This window comes from Mus musculus, chromosome 2 (assembly GCF_000001635.26).
Source record: "Mus musculus strain C57BL/6J chromosome 2, GRCm38.p6 C57BL/6J".
Classification (NCBI taxonomy): Eukaryota; Metazoa; Chordata; class Mammalia; order Rodentia; family Muridae; genus Mus; species Mus musculus.
In genome coordinates this window covers 59,750,235-59,770,524 of record NC_000068.7, presented here as the reverse complement: position 1 = coordinate 59,770,524, position 20,290 = coordinate 59,750,235, and the positions used below count along the sequence as shown (strand labels likewise).

The 20,290-nt window shown below is 45.9% G+C and overlaps 1 protein-coding gene across 12 annotated transcripts in view; it reads right to left on the bottom strand.

Moving 5' to 3' along the window:
* The window catches only part of Tanc1 (tetratricopeptide repeat, ankyrin repeat and coiled-coil containing 1), a 234,393-nt gene that overhangs the window by 75,689 nt on the left and 138,414 nt on the right, over window positions 1-20,290 (bottom strand). For all 12 annotated transcript variants that reach the window (XM_017319203.2, XM_030251967.1, XM_017319205.2 and 9 more), the window contains one exon: window positions 11,956-12,060. In XM_017319203.2, coding sequence (XP_017174692.1) covers window positions 11,956-12,060 — 105 coding nt within the window. The remainder of the gene's footprint in view (window positions 1-11,955; window positions 12,061-20,290) is intronic.

Below are 20,290 nucleotides of genomic sequence, written 5' to 3'. Positions count from 1 at the left end.
GATCCAAGGCCGCTCATCTGGATTTCTGTACTAAAGAGAGCGTTCACGTTGAAAGTTACTTACATGCCCAGCTAGAGACTAATCTTGAACCCCAAACCCAAGGGCACTTAGATTTTGTCAACTATGGCTGACAAATAACTATTTTCAACATTATTCTAACTCCTCTGTCACAACTTAAAGCACCCACTGGGGTGCGATGAAACACAGAAGCTAGCCATGCTTCCTGAAGCTGGAACTTAAGCACAATTTGTGAGTCTCGAGACAATTAAGCCAGGTTCTGTTTGCTCTTAGGCTTGTCAAAACACCGAGACCTACACATGCTTGAACCTCTTTTGCCAACACATGCTTGAACCTCTTTTGCCAACATGTGGAAACCAACAATGAGCGAGGAGACTGAGGGTGGATAACAGCCATGCTGTGAGCTAACATCACCACCGCCATGCTCAGCTCTAACGGCATCTGCAAAGTGCAAGTGGGCAAAACCTTTGTGAAAACCGTATGGATGACGGTCCTCGGTTACACAGCAGTTTTGCCATGCCGTGTACCCAGAACGGCAGCTGTGAGACAGACAAGGCTGGTGACATCTTCATAATACAAAAGACACACACCACTTGCTCGCTCTGGAAAACCTCCCTGTTCAGGGCATGAAGCCTGTTTGCAAGATCTTTTTCAGTCACTCTAGAACAACAGTGGTGAGGCCGCTCTGTGTCTAGAGCCCTGATGTTTCCAGATCATTTGGGTTAAACTCATTATATCCATGGGCCCACTCCAACACAGGCGAAGGGAAACACCGCAGGGCAGGTGAACCACACCCCTACCAAAACCCTAGAAAAAGTCCCTTCCTACTAGAGACTTCAAACCACAAATTCTTAAGGGAGATGGCACTTGGGAAAGGAGGGGGGAAACCAAATCAAATCAACACAACCCAGACACACCCAAAGGCTGAGTCGGGAAAACAGGTTCTATAGGTTCCTCCCCACCCCCCACTCCCACACACAACCTTCATCCTGCAAACCTCACCCTTCTGCATGCAGTGTGCTTCGGGGCTCAGACAGCTCCTTATCTCAGGTGGCAAGATGACTGGGGGGCAGGGATGAGATGAAGATGGAGAGAGAAATGAGTGGGTGAGGGGACAGACCTCAGCAGCTTCTCTACTCCACACCCCGCCCCTCTCTTTCCAAAACAGTCTCCACACGGCTGTGCCACTGGGACTGTGTTCCAGCCCCAGAAAGTCTAGCTTCTGGTTCAACCTGAAACACTCTGGGGAAAGAGCCAGAAACTCCACCCTGTTGGCAGCTGGTCTAGAGGCCAAAAGCAGCTGTACATGCATGCTTGGCTGCTACAAAATTTACCCTGTTGACAAACATAGCCTATGGCTCACTTGGGACTCGTTTGAAAGTTCTAGATCCTGTGCAGGATCCGTACACGGAAGAGGGGCATTACTGTTCCTTGTCACTGCTACCTCTATACTGAACCTGCAGGTAGAAACCCCAAGTTTTCATGCGAGCGAGCGAGCGAGAGAGAGAGATCTACAAGAATCTAAAAACAACCAGTTGGCCAGGCATGGCAGTAAAGGCCTATAGCACTTAGGCTGAAGAAAAGGGACTGTTGTTATAGGATTGAGACCAGCCTAGGCTACATAGGAAATGCAGGACAGCAAGGGCTACACAGGAAGACATTTGTCTCAAAAAAAAAAAAAAATGAACCCCTGCCAAACAAAACTTCTCCTTCAGTCTCCATGTTCAGATGAGCTGGAAAACTGCGGAACTCCAGGCTTAATGGCTGAGTTAAAAAGACACATCACAATTCATGATGAACTAACTGTTCCCTGTTCGGCCTCGGTGTGGCGATTACCAAAGCTCTAAAACCCCACTATGGTTGAAGATGAAGAGACACACATTCTTTATTTCATTTTACATCCATAAACATCACCAAAATTTCATTTCTTCCAAAGGCTTCCCAACTGTTCTATTTATTTCTTTGAAGGGGTGCGGTGGGGGACACTAATTTTTCTAAACTTCATCTGAGCGACCGACTCCTTAGAAGGTCCCCTTCAGACTGACCCCCTTAGTGCTCACCAAGCCGTTCATCTCTCTGGCCTAGCTCACGGCATCTTCTTTACCCCTCTGGCAGAGTTACCCCACCCCCACCCCGAGTGAAGAATAACAGTGCAGGCTGGGAGAGCAGAGGCGTCTGGAAGCCCACCCAGGGCTGCTCCACTATGTTGCTAAGGTGAGGATTTTTCTTGAAGCTGCTTTGTGCTTCAGAATGATCAAACTACACTCCACTGGGCATCTCAGAACAAACAGGCTGTCCTCATCTTACAGCAAATATCAATTTCTTCATCAATCATGGGGATACTTTGCCCAATATCTGTGGAATAAGGACCAGAAAGGGGAAGTACCTAATTTCAGCTCACGTGTCCCAGATTTATGATGCACGGATGCAGAACTGAGAGAACTGGCCTCAGGTAACCCCGCTGAGCAAATGGACAGTGATGCTCTCATCAATAGCATCCTCATAGGATCCTCAGGATGGAGCCACTGTGGGAAGTTAGCCCATGCGGAGGAGAGTGAGAAGGAAGTCCATGGATCTCTTTCACACACAGAGTGCTATGCATTGGAAGCAAACATCAAAGAACAACCTCTACGCTGACTCTCTGTCACAGCCACCACCACCACTGCAAATCTTGGGTGTCCTTCGCAGTCCTTTTCCTTCCTTCTCTGCCATCTCGGGAGCCAGATAATTCCCCCGTACCAAGGCTATCAGACACCTCTTCTGGGATGACCCTCTCTCAGAACTTCAATCTCCTGACTAATGATGCGGCCATACCCACTTCCTGTAGGTTGTGAACCTCAAACCCAGCAACACGTGAGAAATACCTTCCGAACCACAGGATGGTTAGTGCCCCGCCAGCTTCTCCAGCCAGGCTGAACTTCTTCGCTAGCGTTTGAGTTTTGTTCCCCACATTCACATGTATTTTCAAATCTGCTTGTATTTCTCTTTCCCGGAAATGTAATTGGTTATCATTTTCATGGTCCAGATAGTGTCTTCTAAACTCACTATTCCAGGAAAAAAAAAAATCTGCTTTACTGCGCACACCAAACGTTCTCACTTAGACCCACACTTACAAGTTCCCTTCCCAGATAATCTCCCCCACTCCTTAAAGCAGACACTGTTAGATGCCTGCTGGGACTGGAGCCTCATCACTAACGGGATCTTCTCCCTCTGTCTTTTGGTTCACCCAGCTAAGGTTCTGTTCTGTCAGCCTTGGGTGTCTCTTTAAGAACCAACTCCTTGTCTCGGTTGAGTCCTGGTGTTGTCTTTCCGGCCTCTGTTGCATTGATTTCTGTTATTCCTTCCTGTGTACTGGGTTTGGGTTTGCTCTGTTCCTGCATCCCAGACTTTTGAGGTCCGTTATTAAGTTGCATATGTAAGCCCTCTGTGATGTGGGGCTCCTCCACGGTCCCTGAAGCTCATCTATGAGAAGCAAGCCTCTCCCTCATCTTTGTTCTCTACGGCGCACTGGTTACCGTGAACAACTCTTGGCCATTCACTAGCTATGTGGCCTTGAACAGCTGAAGCGCACAAAGATCCTAGGATATATCTGTTGATCAACTGTGTTGGATGAGGTGGGCCCTGGACCAGACATCAGGCCCTTTGTCCTTATCTCGGGCGCTTCTACTCATGGCCTACATCTTGCTTAACTTGTTGTCTCTATGACTGCTGCTACAAACATGTCAACTTCTTTGTTTTTTCTTTTTGTTTGTTTGTTTGTTTGCTTGCTTGCTTTGGTTCTGAGACAGAGTTTCTCTGTGTAGCCCTGGCTGTCCTAGAACTTACTCTGTAGACCAAGCTGGCCTCGAACTCAAGAGATCTGCCTGTCTCCTGAGTGCTGGGACTAAAGGTGTGTGCCACCATGCCTGGGTTATACTTTTAACTTCTTTCTGGTTAATTCTGGGCCACCACAATTCCCTCCTTATCTCCCAAAACCAGTATTTTGCTAACAGATTATCTATGTGCTAATTCGCTGTTTCTAAGCCATAACATTAAAGTACACCTACATACACGGTAGCTTTAAGTTCTTCAACTCGTTTACCTCTGTATTTCCCTCTCCTTTACCCCTCATTCAGCCTGCTGAGACATGTTTCTGGCTCTCTCAGTGCTGGGGACTGAGCACAGAAGCAAGGACTCACAGTTCTGAGCTACAGCAGTCAGCCTTGGGATGCAGTCTTGTAGAACTAGAACCTCAGAAACAGAGGACCCTTTTAGTGTGGCTATTCTCTTACCCCTCACTGATGCCTGACAAATAGCGATTTCTTAAAGGTAAATTCCAGCGCAGACTTTAATGTGTACCAATTAACTTTCTGTACTCTGGTCCTGTAAAATCCAATGATCTGTTTTATGGGTTTTGTTCTGTTTTGTGCTGGAGAATCAACCCAAGGCACCGTGCATACTAAACGGGCTGGCACTCTACCAGAGAGCTACCCCCAGCCTGATCCTGCTTTAAAAGGATCATTTAGCCATGCGAGATTTTGTAACATCGTGGATTGGGTCAACTGGGAAAATGCTGGTTTTGCAAATCTTAAAAATGTTGGCACATTTTATTACACAATACCAAACCATCGTAATCATTAATATTACATGAGTCTTAACTGAAAAATCCTGAGATGCTACCAAGCTCAATGTGACAAACGCCAAGTTCCTCCCCAAAAAAGTAACTTTCATTTAAAAGGTCGAGCTTCAGCATGGTGACTAATCCGTGAGGTGTCTCTCTGTTGTCACGCTTGTTTCTTTAATTGAAGCGACAGGCTCATTTCCTGCTCATTTCACCCCTTTGGAATAAAGTGTGCGATAAATGCTCAACTGTGAACGACCACAGTTTGCCAATCATTATTTCAAATAAATGTTATGTTTCGTTTGAAAAGCTGCTAGTCTGGCTTGCAATTCAAATGGTGGCAGAACGCTGTACCTGAAGACAGCTATCAGAGAGCGCGGGCGGGGGAAATGCGTTGTGCAGACCTCCTACTGCACCATCCAGAATACTAAAGAGAGAGGTACTCAAGGGTCGGGATTTAATAACACTAATTATTTTCAGTGTCTTATCGGGGGAATGCTTGAGTGACTGTTCAGTCCTGTGGCAAGCAGGCAGCACTGAAGGCTATCAGTACGCTCAAGAGGCAGTACCCTGCTCTGACAATTGGTGCTGAAGTTCTACTGAGGAACAGTTGTAACTGTTACAGAGAGTTCCCAGCGTCACTGTTCTAGTTTTCTTGCTGTTGCTGTGACACAATACCAGCCAAAGTAACTCAGTGGAGGGAAGGGTTTATGCTATCTTTCAGGTTACATCAACCACTGAGAGACGGAAGCCAGAATGGGAACTCAAAGCAGAAAAGACAGGGAACACTACTCACTTGCTCCTGCTTAGCTACCTTTCTTACTTACAGCCCAGGACTACCTGCGTAGGGATGGATGCCGCCCAAAGTGGGCTAGGCAATCCTACAGTCGATGAAGAATCAAGACAAGCCTCCGCAGAGAGGCCCGTGGGCCAATCTGATCTGGGCAGTTCCTCAACTGAGACTTACTTCTCAGGTGACTGCAAGCTGTGTCAAGTTGACACTAAAAGTTAACTAGCAAAGACAGAGGCGCATGTGTGTGTGAGACACACACACACCACACAACAGCAGGAGAGGACTTCTTAGAGTTTGAGCAGGAGATGGGCCTCAAAAAATGGTAATGAAGTGAAAACGATGAAAATTTATCATATGCATGTGTAAAACTGTCGAGAAATAAGTATCTACTTAAGAAAGAAAAATCTGACCTAATAAATACAGACAGAAACTTAGAGACATGTTGGCTCTAGAGACCACATTATGAGAACCAGTATGAAGTCTACTATTATATTCAAGAAAAGCCCATTTCTTAGAAATGAAAAAACAAAACAAAACAAAAAACCTACAGCCAAGTCTTCATTTTCTCAACTTCCTGGGGTAAAAGCCATCTGTCCTCACCAATGCTTACTTCTCCACTCACCTGTAACCTCACTCATTCAACCCCCAGCACGCTCCTGAGATGATAGCCCTACTCACTGCATCTGGAGGGTACTCCTCCATTTCTATTAACTTTGCACACTATGTCCTGCAAGGTGGAGAGTGGTAAATGCTAGGAGATTCATGGAGAGAGGAAGCATGGTTTCTCCTGCCTGCGCCCTGAGCACCCTCTATGTGTTACAGTGTCTTAACAAAACCTCAAGGCTGGGGCTGGAGAGATGGCTCAGCAACCACATGGTGGCTCACAACTATCTGTAATGTGATTCCATGCACTCTTCTGGTGTGTCTGAAGACAGCTACAGTGTACTCATATAAATAATATAGATAAATCTTTAAAAAACAAAAACAAAAAAACCACAAGGCTGCTTAGCCATGTCTTCTCGAAATAGGATGATCTTTCTCCTTCTAACTCACTTCATTTGGCTTCTAAGACAAAGGGTCCCTGGTTTATCTGCTGAGCTTATAGCTTGGGGCCCACTATGGGTTATCAGTTTATAGCTCAGGTCACACTATGATTTTCTCACTCTCAGTTCAGCACTCTGACTTATTAGCTTTTCTACCATCTTCAAGGGACAACCTCTCTAAAACAAGCTGAATCAAAGGGTTGGGGCTCCTCATCCGAGGTATTCACCCCTCCCCCCCACACACACACAGATTAGGGGCCTCTTCCTTTCAGGCCCTTCCCCCATCCCCTCTCTTGACTCTGCTCTACAGACTGTATTCACCCATTTCACTATGGAAACCATTTTCTCAACATTCTCCCGAATGCTAGCCACTACCTGCTCTTTCCATCTGTTCTTCTGCCAGATGCTATGGCTTGAACGTTGAAGTCCCCTCCCATCCTAAGTTAAAACCCAACTCTCAGTGTGATAGAATATGGGGCCTTTGGTAGGTGATTACTGAAACACAAGGCCCTCCATGATGAGATTCATGTCACATATGAAAGAAGGACCTTGTGATCACTCTAAGCAGCATGAGGTCATAGCAAAAAGATGGCTCCCTGAGAGCCAGGAAGGAGCCTTTGTTGCACAACAAACCCGCAAGCCCCTTGATTTTTACCTTCTAGTCCTCAAAAACCTGTGTGTGTGTGTGTGTGTGTGTGTGTGTGTGTGTGTGTGTGTGTGTGTTGGGGGGGGTGCGGCGGAGGGAATCCGTTTCTGTTTTAGGTAAACTACTGAGGTGAGTAGTGTTTCTGACACAGAATCCTAGATAGACTACCAGTAAACCCTAAAGCACACTGCATCCATCAAGCCTTTCCTCACCTGCTGAACTGCCAGTTCCCCACGGTCTGTATTCATTACCATTCCCACTCTGAACCGCAGTTACTTTGTACACGGGTCTTCAATCCCCTACTAGACACCAAAGCTCAATGAAGAGAGGACCCCATGCGTGCTTGATAACTCATCTCAAACAGTCCCTAGCAAAGGGCTTTCACAAATGACTATCTACTGAGGGAAACAAAATGAACAGCTCCTCTACTCCCAGGCTCGCTTCCTCTGAACTTGCACTAGGCACGTCCACTTCAACACTTCCATCAGAGTGAGTCCCAACCAACCATTAGAAAAGGGTGCACTGCACCTAAAAAGCTGAAAACTAAAGATGAGCCAGGCTGGGGGTTACCTTCTTAGGAAACGAAGGAGAACATAATCAGGGGAGATAGAGTGATTTTTATTTCTAAAGCTAGGTAGGGAATAGACAGAAGCTATTACTCTTTACGTCTCCTTTCTTCCCTACATCATTTCGAATGTATGTATAAATAATTTATAAAAGTAATCAATAAGATACGGCCATCCACATTGATCTCAGAAGACGCCCTCTGCTCTTCTCAGATCATTTTGTGCTCAGTGACACTGCCGCGTCATGCATGTTGTTTCATTCTTGCTTTGTCCTGGTTTTTAAGACACGGTCTTGCTATGTTGCCTAGGTTGGCTTGCAACTCACTATGTAACCAGGCTAGCCTTAAACTTCCTCTCTACAGGGTGCTGAGGCCACAGTCATGCACTGACCACACAGCTAGTGTGTACTGTTTGCTGCTTTTCTCTGGAAACCAAACTGCTGAGGAAAAGGGTTCCTTCCTCCTATCTTGATATCAGTCGCCATTGAGAGATGATTCATTAGATAAGGGAGCTTTCTCACCCCTCCCTAGCACAGCACACTTTGCTAAATCATCTAGTAAAACAACCATAACTGAAATATGATTGTTCCCAATCTGAAGAAATAAAGCTATTTATTGCAGTTTAGTAATCACCTGTAATTCCTCTGAGTTCCTTTCCCCTGTAGAGGAAGAGGTATTGTTTTTTGTTTGTTTGTTTTTTTTTGGGGGGGGGGAACACACTGAGTTTTAATGACAGGATGCTTATGCATAAAGGGCCTGTTCTCTTTGGTGCATAGGTTATGAGGACCATTTGACAGAGGGAGGCGGGGGGCAGGGGGAGGAATGAGAGAAGTATTATTTTCTCAATCCACTAAGTCACTGTTTTTGCCAGAGTTTAAAAAAAATGCATGTTTCAAAAATATTTCAAAATATTAAAAAAGTATATAGTACGTCTTTCCTTACAGATGTTTACAGGCTTGTGTAAACTTTAATAAACAAGTTTTTTGCTTACCAGAAAAAAAGTTCATCTGCTTGAACCTACGTCCCAGATGGCTAGCTTAGTAAACAAAATGTATGCTCATTGGTCTTATTTTCTTTTGATTTAAATTCCAAACACTGGGCAAAACAAACAAACAAACACTAAGAGTTAATGGAGGAGAAAGTAACTTAAACATTTGGAATAAATTGATACTGCACAAGTCTACGGGAAATTTCCAAGGCATCTCAGGAGGAGCTGTGCTCGACTGACTGCTAATCTGCCGAATGCTGTCCTGTTACATACTACTGACAGCAGCCGGGGGGTCACAGGGACATAAATAAGAGCACCCGAAGGAAGCATGGGAGGCGAGGAGGTCAAACTTTCAAGTGGAATTTGAGTGACGATGCTGATATTAAACTCTGGGAGTTAGCATTTACCCATCGTGCTTCTGTGCATGCTTGGCTTATTATTCAAAGCTCGGTTGGTTCCACTCAGCATCAGCGTCCACTTTAGGTTCAATGATCTGGACGTAACACTTACACTTTGCTATGGCAGGCTTAATTAACTCCGTTGAAACTTAAAAGATTCCACGAGGATTGCAAATCACGCCACCCTTTGCTAATTGTCAAGTTCAATTTCGTTAGGCAACTGCCTCTCCATCAGCCAACAGAGTAACTCCTGGGGCTTGTGCCACATCGTGGCTATCTCTACATATGATTATGTACCCAGAAACACGAACCATACCCCTGTCTCACACCCACAAAGAGGAACACACCTTGTTTCTTAAAATTAGCCAATTGTAAATGTCTCAGAGCTCGCATCTGCAACCTATGCATCCTCACGGGGTCTGGGGAAGCCAAATCAGAGAGCTGCGACCTTGGGAATGAGCACACATGCAAGTTTTGGCCACTCTAGCAAGACCAATGGCTGCTCTTGAGTTTAGCTTGGCCCACAGTCAAGTATACACACACCTTCTCCTGCCAGGAAAGGCGTCCAAATCTGCCTCAAGCCTGAGGAGTTGACAATGAGAATTATTTGTAACCACTTTTCTTATTAGTCCAATAAAAATTTGAAGTCTGTCTCCTCTTCTCACATCAGTAGAATCCTTCATAGAAGCTCCATGAATCCTCCCAATGGTATCCATGTCTAATATAGTCAAAACTCCAGGACTTTAATCAAGCCAGGACTATGAAGCCTTTGGTCAGTAGAGATTCTGGTATGGGGTGACAGAATTCATCTGAATTGAGTATGATGACCAGTACTCACGTTTGAAGACTTTTTCTGTTTTCCCTTCAACAAAGAAAGACAAGGGGGAGAGGCTGTCTCTCTCTATGTCACAGCCTCTGTTAGGTCCAAAGTGGCCCCCAGAATGGCAGTGCTCTGACAAGTCCTAAACAGAAGAACTTTGGCCAGGTAAATAGAAGGATTTTTATTAGGTAGACAGAAGGCTAAAGGAGGGCTTTTATTTACCAGGAAGTTCCTTAATTTACCCCAAAGTGACAAGGGCATCTTGATACCGATCAATTGAAAAGCCACTATCAGCTCAAAGATGCCACCCTGCTGACTGTTATATAAAATCTGCTTGCTTCCGGCTGGAGAGATGGCTCAGAGGTTAAGAGCACTGGCTGCTCTTCCAGAGGTCCTGAGTTCAGTTCCGAGCAACCACATGGTGGCTCACAACCATCTGTAATGAGATCTGATGCCCTCTCCTGGTATGCCTGAAGACAGCTCATATGCATAAAATAAATAAATCTTAAAAAAAAAAGAAAATGTTATTTACAAAAGCTGCTTGCCTTTCTGCCATTCAACTCTTCTCTGTTTCCCCCTCCCCACCCAGAGATAGTCTTGGTTTGATCCCCAATAAACTTTCCTTTCTATCCCTGCAGTGGCCAGTTCAGTGGTGTCCCCAAGCCCTCACTTACAGCCATCTGACCTAAGTGGTCCGTACCACAAACCTTTAATACCTATATACCAACCACTTTGTCCCCCTAGTCACAAATCTTCAATGTGCGCTGCTTCTATACCCAAACGGTACAGGGTGGTCACCTCATGCCAGGAAGACTGCATCAGCACCACATGCCAGTCCAGTGCATCCCAAAACCATCTCCCGTTTACCCATCCCAGCTTTTGCATTTCAGTTCATTTTCAGTTAGCATTATACACCCCACTATCCAGCCTACCCTACTTCTTCCTGTGCCTCAGCAGACACAGAATGCACACAGTGGTTATGAAAGGAAGGGGTTCTCCATCCCCACCATGGGGGAGGCAGAAGGGAGCCGGCCATAGGCATTCTACAGTGGAAATCTGACTGAGTGCTCTTTCCATGGATGAGTGTCTTACAGTGTTGGAAGTAATTAGACGCTTATGCTTACCCGGAGGAAAAAACAAGCTTTTACAGGCTAAGAGTTTTACTCTCATGTTTGTGCAGGGAAACACACTGCGGGTTTAGAACATTCTGTGGACCAATCAAATCCCAGACAAGAACAAACAAAGTCTTGGGGCTGATTAAAAAAATAGCAAAACCTAGCCAGGTGGTGGCGGCGATGCACACATTTGATCCCAGCACGTGGGAGGCAGAGGCAAGCGGATCTCTATGAGTTCAAAGCCAGCCTGGTCTACAGAGTGAATTCCAGAACAGCCAAAGCTATACAGAGAAACTCTGTCTCAACAAATAAACAACAAACGCAAACTATTAATGCATCTATTGAACGCCACAAGCATTAACATATGTTATACGTATACTTTGACTTAGAAGTGTGTGGGGTGTGATGCATTGACTTTTATGGCAAAAAGAAAAGAGGCTTCAATCAGTTTGGATTTTCTTTTCTTTGTCCCTAATCCAAAGCTCCCTCTATAGAAAAATCACAGATGTTTAACTTTTAAAAAGCTTTCCAAAGTCACCATGTGCTCTTAAGTGAGTTTGTCTAGTGAAAGTCTCCGATTCTCAGCCAAAGCCTGCTCTTAACTATTCTGGAGGGGTAATGTGTTTGTATAAAACAAAAACAAAACAAAAAACCAAGGTCAACTGGCTGGCATTGCATGTCTCCCAAACCCAGCGAGGTCAGAATTCAGAGGATACAAGACCCAAGCCTCAAACACTGCAAATACACCCAACTCAACTATTTCTGCCACTTGTATACAATTTCAAGAATTCACATTAGCTAAACAAACCTCTGTCAATTGCCCAAGGGGAAAAAAACCTCCCAAATACATTTGATTCAGTGAAGCATTCTTGCAAGAGACTCTCAGGTTTCTTTCAGAAATGGAGAATGCTACTTACTATGCATAGTCTTTAGGGAAAGATGCAGACATCATGGAAAAGGTACTCTTACCAGTCGCACTGGGCTCTGAGGGCTTGGACCCTTCTCCGAACGGGATCATAACTGGATCTCCCGGCACCCTGGGGCTTTCCACATACTTGGGCTTCCTGACGGGACCTGCAGAGGGAAAGATCTGAGTGTAGCTAATTTTTTCCAGATGCAAACAGAGCTTCAGAACATACAATGTGTGTCCTTACCAGGACCCAAACACGCCTAAAGGCTGGCTCTTCCCTCCCTTGAATACATAGGCTGTCAGTTCAGAGCAGACACAAGCTGCCCTCAAGTTGGGTGTGGCCAACAGTCCGACACAGATCTGGGAACTGGGAATGCTGAGTCTTATTTCCCTCTCCCAACCAAAACTTATCAGAAGGATCTGGCACTTTTGTTTTATTTTTGAGTCAGGCAGGCCTAACTGACATCCATCCTTCTGCCGCAGCCTCTGGAGTGAATACAGGTATATATTACCACATCCATTGGGATTCTTTATAATTTTATGATTTCTTTTTTTCCCCTCCAGAGAAAGCTCTTGGAATTCCTAATGAGACGGAATGGAACTCCCGTTCCCTGCTGCTGGGGACAAAGATGCAGTCACTCTGGAAAACAGCTAAGCAGTTGTTCAAAAAGTTCAACAGAGTTCTCATGGGGCCCAGCAGCTCTATGCACATGCAGGCGTACATCCACATAGAAATGGGTAGACTGTGTTCACAGCAGCACGACTGCCACAACCAAAGGCCCATCAGTGGAGAGAGCAGAACACACTGGTTACTAGGAGAGGAGAAGAGGCGAAGCACCTATTCATGTTGCAACATGAACCAACTTTAAATATGCTAAGCCACATCCTACATGACGCCTTTCGACATGTAACTTCCAGGGTAGGTGAGCCTACAGAAACCAAAGGGTTGAATGCTTGCCAGGGCTAAAGATATGCCAGCTTGTCGGGTAGTGAGTGAGGGAATTCTTTGAGAGGTAACAAGATGTTCTAAAATCAAACTTCACCAATCATTCATAACATGTCTGCAAACATGCTAAAAAAACCCGACAGTACTGCACATATCTGGATAGGTGAATTGCTTGGTCTATGAACTAGACCTACAGTGACTTGAAAAGCAAAAATAATGTCTATTTGCGACGTCTAAATATCACGTTCCTTTTTCCAGAATCACCTGTTCGACCTTGTTACAGCTTACACAAGGTCACAGAAAAGGTGGTAGACACTACTCCAGGCAAGCTTCAATGCTTGTCCTCTAAGCAGCCTAGGCCAGTGCCCTGACCAGGCCAGTGCTCCTGCCTTGTCCTCACAGTGAAAGGGTGATACACACAGACTCTGAACAACCTCCTGTCTGTACATCTCATACGTCTGAAAAGAGTGTGCTCAAAGTATGGCTTACGGTGAGAGATGCTGCCATCTAAAGGTTTACTGTAAAAGCACCTATAGAAAAACAATCCAATTCCAGCCGGCGGTAATATGTTGCATCTGAAACAGGCTGTTATCAAAGGAGCTTCGTTTTAGAAAAGGATGCTACTTCAAACTTTAGAAGGCATGATTACAAATGACTAAAGAAGCATTGAAGTACATGGTTGTTTTCAAAAATTATCTAACTCTGTCAGAAGACTGTTTTGAGTTTTAGTATAATGGTTACAGAAATGGGGAACTATGCTCACAGTCTAAGTGGGGACCACTGCCTACACAACAGCATCCAGACTGTATCTAATACACATACACGTCCACACTCAAGATGCAGAAGAGGGAAAACAAAGAGGCTAAAGCATTTGACAGGAAGGACAGAAACAGCAAGGTGGCCACAACAGGACAAAGAAACAGAGTGGGGCACATGAGAGCTGAAAACTATACAGGCTTTGGCTTGTCCCCAGCTCCCTACAACAGCAACTCGGAGCGCTGCTATCCTGTCTCTTACAGTTAAAGAGCAAAGAAGCAGCAAAGCCTCTGATTACAACTGTCTGATGATGTATAGCTGTTACAACTCCAGCCTTCCCCACTGCTCCTGAAACCCTGCCCCACTCACCAGAACTCATCAAAGCGCAACGGCAGCAAATCCAGGGATCTAGTTCCGGGCTTCAAAGAACTTACCCATTATCCCCTCAAAAGCACCCTCTCTTAACAGTTCGGCGCTTTCTTAAAATGTGGATCATTTCCCAGGCATAGCAAGCGGTTACTGTGAAAGGTGGGCACAGGAGCCTTCTGTCACTCAGAGCCTTCAGAAGCCACACCCATCTGTTTAAGCCACACCCAGAACAGCAGTCCAGTAGGCTCAACTCCACTACGGGAGAAGCAAAGCTAGGGTCGCAGGTTCAAGGCCAACCAGAGCTTCAGAGGAACTTCCCGGCCAGCCCAGGCCACTTACTGAGGCTATCTGAAAACACCAAGTGAAAAGAGCTTAAGGACAGAGCTCACTAGGAAAGCACTCGCCTATCACACGCACAGCCTAGGGTCAATCCCTCCTTCAGAGTCTTGCTTACAAGTTCATGCTTGCCAATCCGGAGGGACTGAGATGTTAAAAGAAGATCTGGATGCATCTAGGTTCAATCACCGTACCCCCTCCTTTCCCATGTCCCCCTTATGCCTATCTCAGTATGCCCCCGGGGTTAGGAGACAAACAAGCAGACAAAGCTCTTACAGTGGGGGCAAAATCCATGAGGACCCAGACCAGACCAATTTGGTTCCCAGGCAGAAACAACAATGCTGGATATGAAAGGCGATCTAGAATACAGGGGAGTAAATAAAACCTTTATCACCCACTGGCCGCCCAAGTGCACAGGTGCATGCATTCAGCCTGGGGAGAGCCAGTAATCTGGGGAGAAAGGCACAGTATTTGCTATTTTTAGGTCGGAGAAACTGAGGTTCGATTTAAATCCAACAATTTGCTCCAAGCGCTGAGGAATCCACAGAGCTGTCTGTGCCTTTCTGAAGCCCAGGATTGAGCCTCCACGGGGAACTCTAGACTGAGCAAGAGCGAGGGCTTCAGAGCAGGTAGCAAGGCTTTTTTATTCATGCTGTGTGTCCCGCATGTCCCCTAACTTTTACTAGCAGCAGAAACAGTAAAGCGAATATAAACAACTGTTCTCCAGCATGACCCTTTTATTTAAATTGCTTTTCACGAACAGCGGAACCTCCAACGCTGTAAAACAAGATACATTTATAGGCAGAGAGGTTTTATTCTTGCCCCAATTGATCGTTAGAGAATTCGTGCTCGCCTTCTATCAAGCAAAGCAGATGAAGATTCGTCTGCCCTCTCTCCCTCTGAAACACCATGAAAGTCGCAGTAAAGGGATTAAACAGAAACAGCCAAGGAAAGGAGACGGCTACAGGTGAGAACCAGGCTTCTTCCTGAGGTAGGGAAGAAAATTCGTGCAGCAGAGGATGCAGCAGAACAGAAACACCAAGGGGTCAGAGAGCCCGAGAGTCTCAGACCAGTCAGAGTCAGGGGCCACCCAGCGAGACCAGTGAGGCCCACCCAGCGGGGTGGAAAAAGAGTTAGGTCTCTTCCTGAGCCAGGAATATTTCTTCCCTGATCCTGGCAGGTGAATTTATTTCTAGGAAGGATGAGTTCAAAGTCCCCGAGAAATGTAGTGTTAAAATTAAAAAAAAAAAAATTGGGTTTAAAATAAAAATGTTATGTGTATACTAATGGGCCAAAGAGACACACATCCTTACTCTCTACTCAACTGTGGTAATACGGACAGAAACGGTGGACACTAAGGCAGGATGTGATGCAGAGGGCACATCTCTGGGGAAGCTCAGACCTGCCAAGTCCCATAGCTAGCAGACCCCTGAGCACACTGTGGCACAGTCTGAACGTTCTTCAGTAGTAGTACCTCAGCAGAGTCATATCTAAATAAAGATATGGGGGGGAGGGGAGATGATTTCTATCAACTAAAGATCCTGCCCCATAAGTCGCTTGACTGAAACAGAGTCATAAAAGGACTGAGGTAATACAGGGAGGAACACCCCCAGGAGAAAGCAAGGGTGTACGGTGACCAGGAGTGTCAGTCAGGAATGTGTCAGCCAAGCAGGCTGCAGCTGCAAAGTGAGGACGACCGAGACCGTACTGGTGCAGTCACCTCCTCTGCTGGTCTTCACCTGGAGTGGCCATCTATTGCTTAAAGTCCATGCTTAAAGTCACTCCAAATACAAAAGCCAGACAACTATGGACCCAGATTAATACTGAAGAGCCGATTTCCCTTAAGTCCTGTCACTCGGAGAAAAATTACTGCCCAGCACCTGTCCACACCGGCTTCTGTTTAAAACAGACACTACACATCCCCTCAGCACTGACTAAAGCAAGACAGCTTTCCTCCTTACACAATCCAAGAAGGCAAGGCTGCAAAGCAACTGCCCAAAGAGAATGACGCTTCCGCTACATCTCTGCTGTCCGGCAAGAGCTCTGAAAAACAAGGCTGCCAGTTCTGAGTGTGAGCTAACGTGTTTAACGTGTTGGCCAGATGACTATTCCCGGTCACTCCTGAATCGTGGTCTCCCAGCTCGAGAAGTTGTCCACCTTTAGTGCTGTCCCCAGGTAGTCTTGATAGAGTGTGGTCTGAGGTGTCGACAGAAGACCCACAAAGACCACCAGTGACCTCCCTACTCCTGTAGGCTAATAAGGGTCGGATGGCTGTGTCCAAGCCTGGTCTAGATTAAGAAGCTTAAGGTAACAGTGTTTTGTTTGATTTAAAACAAAACAAAAGCCGGGCGTGGTGGCACACGCCTTTAATTCTAGCACTTGGGAGGCAGAGGCAGGTGGATTTCTGAGTTCAGGGCCAGCCTGGTCTACAAAGTGAGTGCCAGGACAGCCAGGGCTATACAGAGAAACCCTGTCTCGAAAAACCAAAAAAAAAAAAAAAAAAAAAAAAAAAAAAAAAGAAAAAAAAACAAAAAATAAAAACAACAACAACAAACAACAGAGTCTCAGTTGGCCCAGGCTAGTCATATGTAGCCCAAAATGGCATATTATAGAATATACAATTTACCCAGGCTGACCTTAAGAGCACAATCCTCCTGTTAAGGGCTAGGATTACAGATATCCGAGCTGTATATGGTAAATGGCCTTTTCTTGATCATAAATCAAACTTATTCCATATTGGTTTTACTTATCTATTTATTTTGGCTTTCCAAGACAGGGTTTCTCTTCGTAGGGCTGTTCTGGAACTCACTTTGTACTCCGGGCTACCTCAGAGGTCAGCCTGCCTCTGCCTCCCAAGTGCTGGGATTAAAGGCCTATGTCACCACTACCCTGCCTGTGAACTAACTTTAAATCTCTTTCCCTATACCAATCTGCTTTCCTCAGCTCTCTACGTGCTAATGAAGGGGCTCCCAAAATGATAAAGGACCCTCAAAATCCAAGGATACAAAGAAAAACATGCCAAACAGAAGATACAGTCCCAGAGTTTCAGTGGTCAGAGCCCAGCAGACACGCTCAGCTGCTTTAATCCCAGAGAAGGGCCTGGAAGACACTGGTATAAAGCCACCCCAGTCGCTGTACTCTGCCAATGGAAGGCTCAGCCTTGTCCCCGCTAGTACTCCATCTCTGCATGCACACACACTTCCCAGAGGCTGGCCTTCCTACTCTTTTGGGCTTTTTCATCACACAGCTATTTTGCTGCTTAGAAACTGCCTTATAAGGGATGTTTTTAAGGAGGATGATAGAATTAAAGCAAGCTGGGCTTTATCTCCAGGCAGTAAAAGAGGGGAGGGCAGAAGTTACTCCTCATTTCAGAGCATTTCTGTAAAAACAATTCCGTGCCTGTATCTGTGTACGCAATAATCAGGGTGGGGTGAGGCTACCCACTGCATAGCAGTAAAGGTCCCATCAATTTTCTCTGGGCTCAGGTTTCACCTTTCATGTTGGAAGATGGGCACAGGACAGGAAAATCAAACAGGCTAAGGATTCTCTCGATGGGAGAGTGTTCTTTATTTCTAGAGCCAATGATTTTCATTAGCAAATTCAAAGGGCAAACTATTGTGGGATGCTCTCAGTCGTGAGAGATTTTTGGTCTCAATAAATAAAAGACAAAATAAACAACAACAAAAACAAAAACAAAAACTGGCTCAGGACAGGGGTGGAAAGGGCTCAGTGGACAGGACACTTGCTGCACGCAAGAACGAGAGGCTGTGTTCTGATTCCAATGCTCACAGTAATAAAAACAGGTATGACCATCGGTATGCATCTGTAACCACAGCACCGTGGGGGACAGACACGGGAGGTATGCTGGGGCATACTAGAGATCAGCCCAGTTCCCGTCACAAAAGAAGAAGGCAGAGTGCAGAGTGCAGCAGAGCATATACCTTTTCTTAGAAGCAGAGTCTTGTAGTCTGGACCTGGCTATGCAGGCCAAGCTGGTATCACACCCTCAGTGCCCCTCCTAAGTGCTGCAATTAGAAGCATGCACCAGACATGGCACCTGGCCGGTCTTAAAGGATTTCTTTTTTGTTGTTGTTGGTTTAGTTTTATTGTTTGTTTTTAAAACAGGGTCTCACTATGTAACTCTGGCTGGCTTCGAACTCACTGTGTAGACCAGACTGACTGTAAACTCACAGAGATCCATAATGATTTTTTTTTTTTAAAGAAGAACAGGATATACAGACAGAGCTTCTAAAGTTTGACCTCTTTCCTCCTGTATTCCAGTGGTGGTTTGAATACGCTTGACCCATAGCGAGTGTACTGTTTGGAGGTGGAGCCTTGGAGGAAGTGTGTCACTGTGGGGGGTGTGTCACTCTGAGACCCTCCTCCTAGCTGCTTGCAAGACAGTCTTCTGTTTGCCTTCAGAACAAGATGTGGAACTCTCAGTTCCTCCAGCACCATGCCTGCCTGGACGGTGCCATGCTTCATGCCATGATAACAATGGACCAAACCTCTGAACCTGTAAGCCAGCCACAATTTTATAAGAGTTGTCTTGGTCATGGATTCTGTTCACAGCAATAAAAACCCTAACTAAAACAACTTCCAAAGAGAATGTGGGAGCTGTAAAAACATGGTATATGGTAAAAGGAAGACTAGAGTCAACAGAGGCTGCAACAGACAGGGACTTTTCAGCCCGCCCATCCTGCACTCGGGGAAGGCTAAAGCAGTGGTGGCTGCCCACAGATATAGCCAAAGACCAGAGCTAGCATCTCGGGAGGATTCATTCTGAGAAATGCAAAGTCAAACAATCCACCCGAGGGCAAGCAAGCCCTGACAAAAGTATTCTTTGTTCTTCCAATTAAAAATAACCAACTCCCCCTCCCCCCGCAAAAAAAAAAAAAAGCTGCTGGGAGTCAGTGGTGGCTAGAGAGACAGCTCAGAAGTTAAGGACATTTGTTACTCTTGCAGAGAACCCACATTGAGTTTCCGGCACCACAACTGCCTGCAACTATAGCTCCAGGGCAATCTGATGCTTCTGTGGCTAAATAACACACACACACACACACACATACACACCACACCACACACACAAACACCACACACACAGACACACACACATACCACACACACACAAACACCACACACACACAAACACCACACACACACATACCACACATATACCACACACACAAATACCACACACACACACACACACCACACACACACACACACCACACACACACACAAACACCACACACACACACACACACACACACACACACACACACACACAGGGAGAGGCAGACAAACACACAAAGAGAGACAGAGATGTGGGGGGGGGGGACAGAGAGAAAGAGGGACACAGGAGAGACGGAGAGGGGGAGAAAGAGGAAGGGAGAGAGAGGATAAGAGAGAAAGAGGGATAGAAGGAGGGAGAGGGGTAGGGGCAGGGAGAGGGAAAGGGGAGAGGGCAGAAGGGAGAGGGAGGGAGAGAGGAGAGAGAGGAAGAGAAGGAGAGAGAGAGGGAAAGAGGTGGGAGCAGGGAGAGGAGAGGGGAGAGGAGAGAAGGGAGAGGGAGGGAGAGAAGGGAGAGGGAGGGAGAGAGAGAGGAAGAGAAGGAGGGAGGGAGGGAAAGGGAAAAAGGTGGGGGCAGGGAGAGGGGAGAGGAGAGAATATGAGAATATCTCTTAAACCTGGGTCTTGAGCAGAGACCTGATATACAAGTGGTAAATGTCCCACCTGCTTTCATGTCACAAGCCACAGTCAGAGCACAAGCACACTGAAATACTGTCTAAAGTTACCTCCAGGCCATGTCTTTAGGGTATATAAACCATAAATTAATTTTGTGCTTAGACTTGGGTCCCACCTCTATGATATCTTACTGTACATATTAAGAAATACTGCAAGCACTAAAATCTGACTTCAAGGCACTTCAGCTTAGGTGTAGTCAACTGGTATGAACCAGTTATAAGTAAAAGGGAGAGCCATTA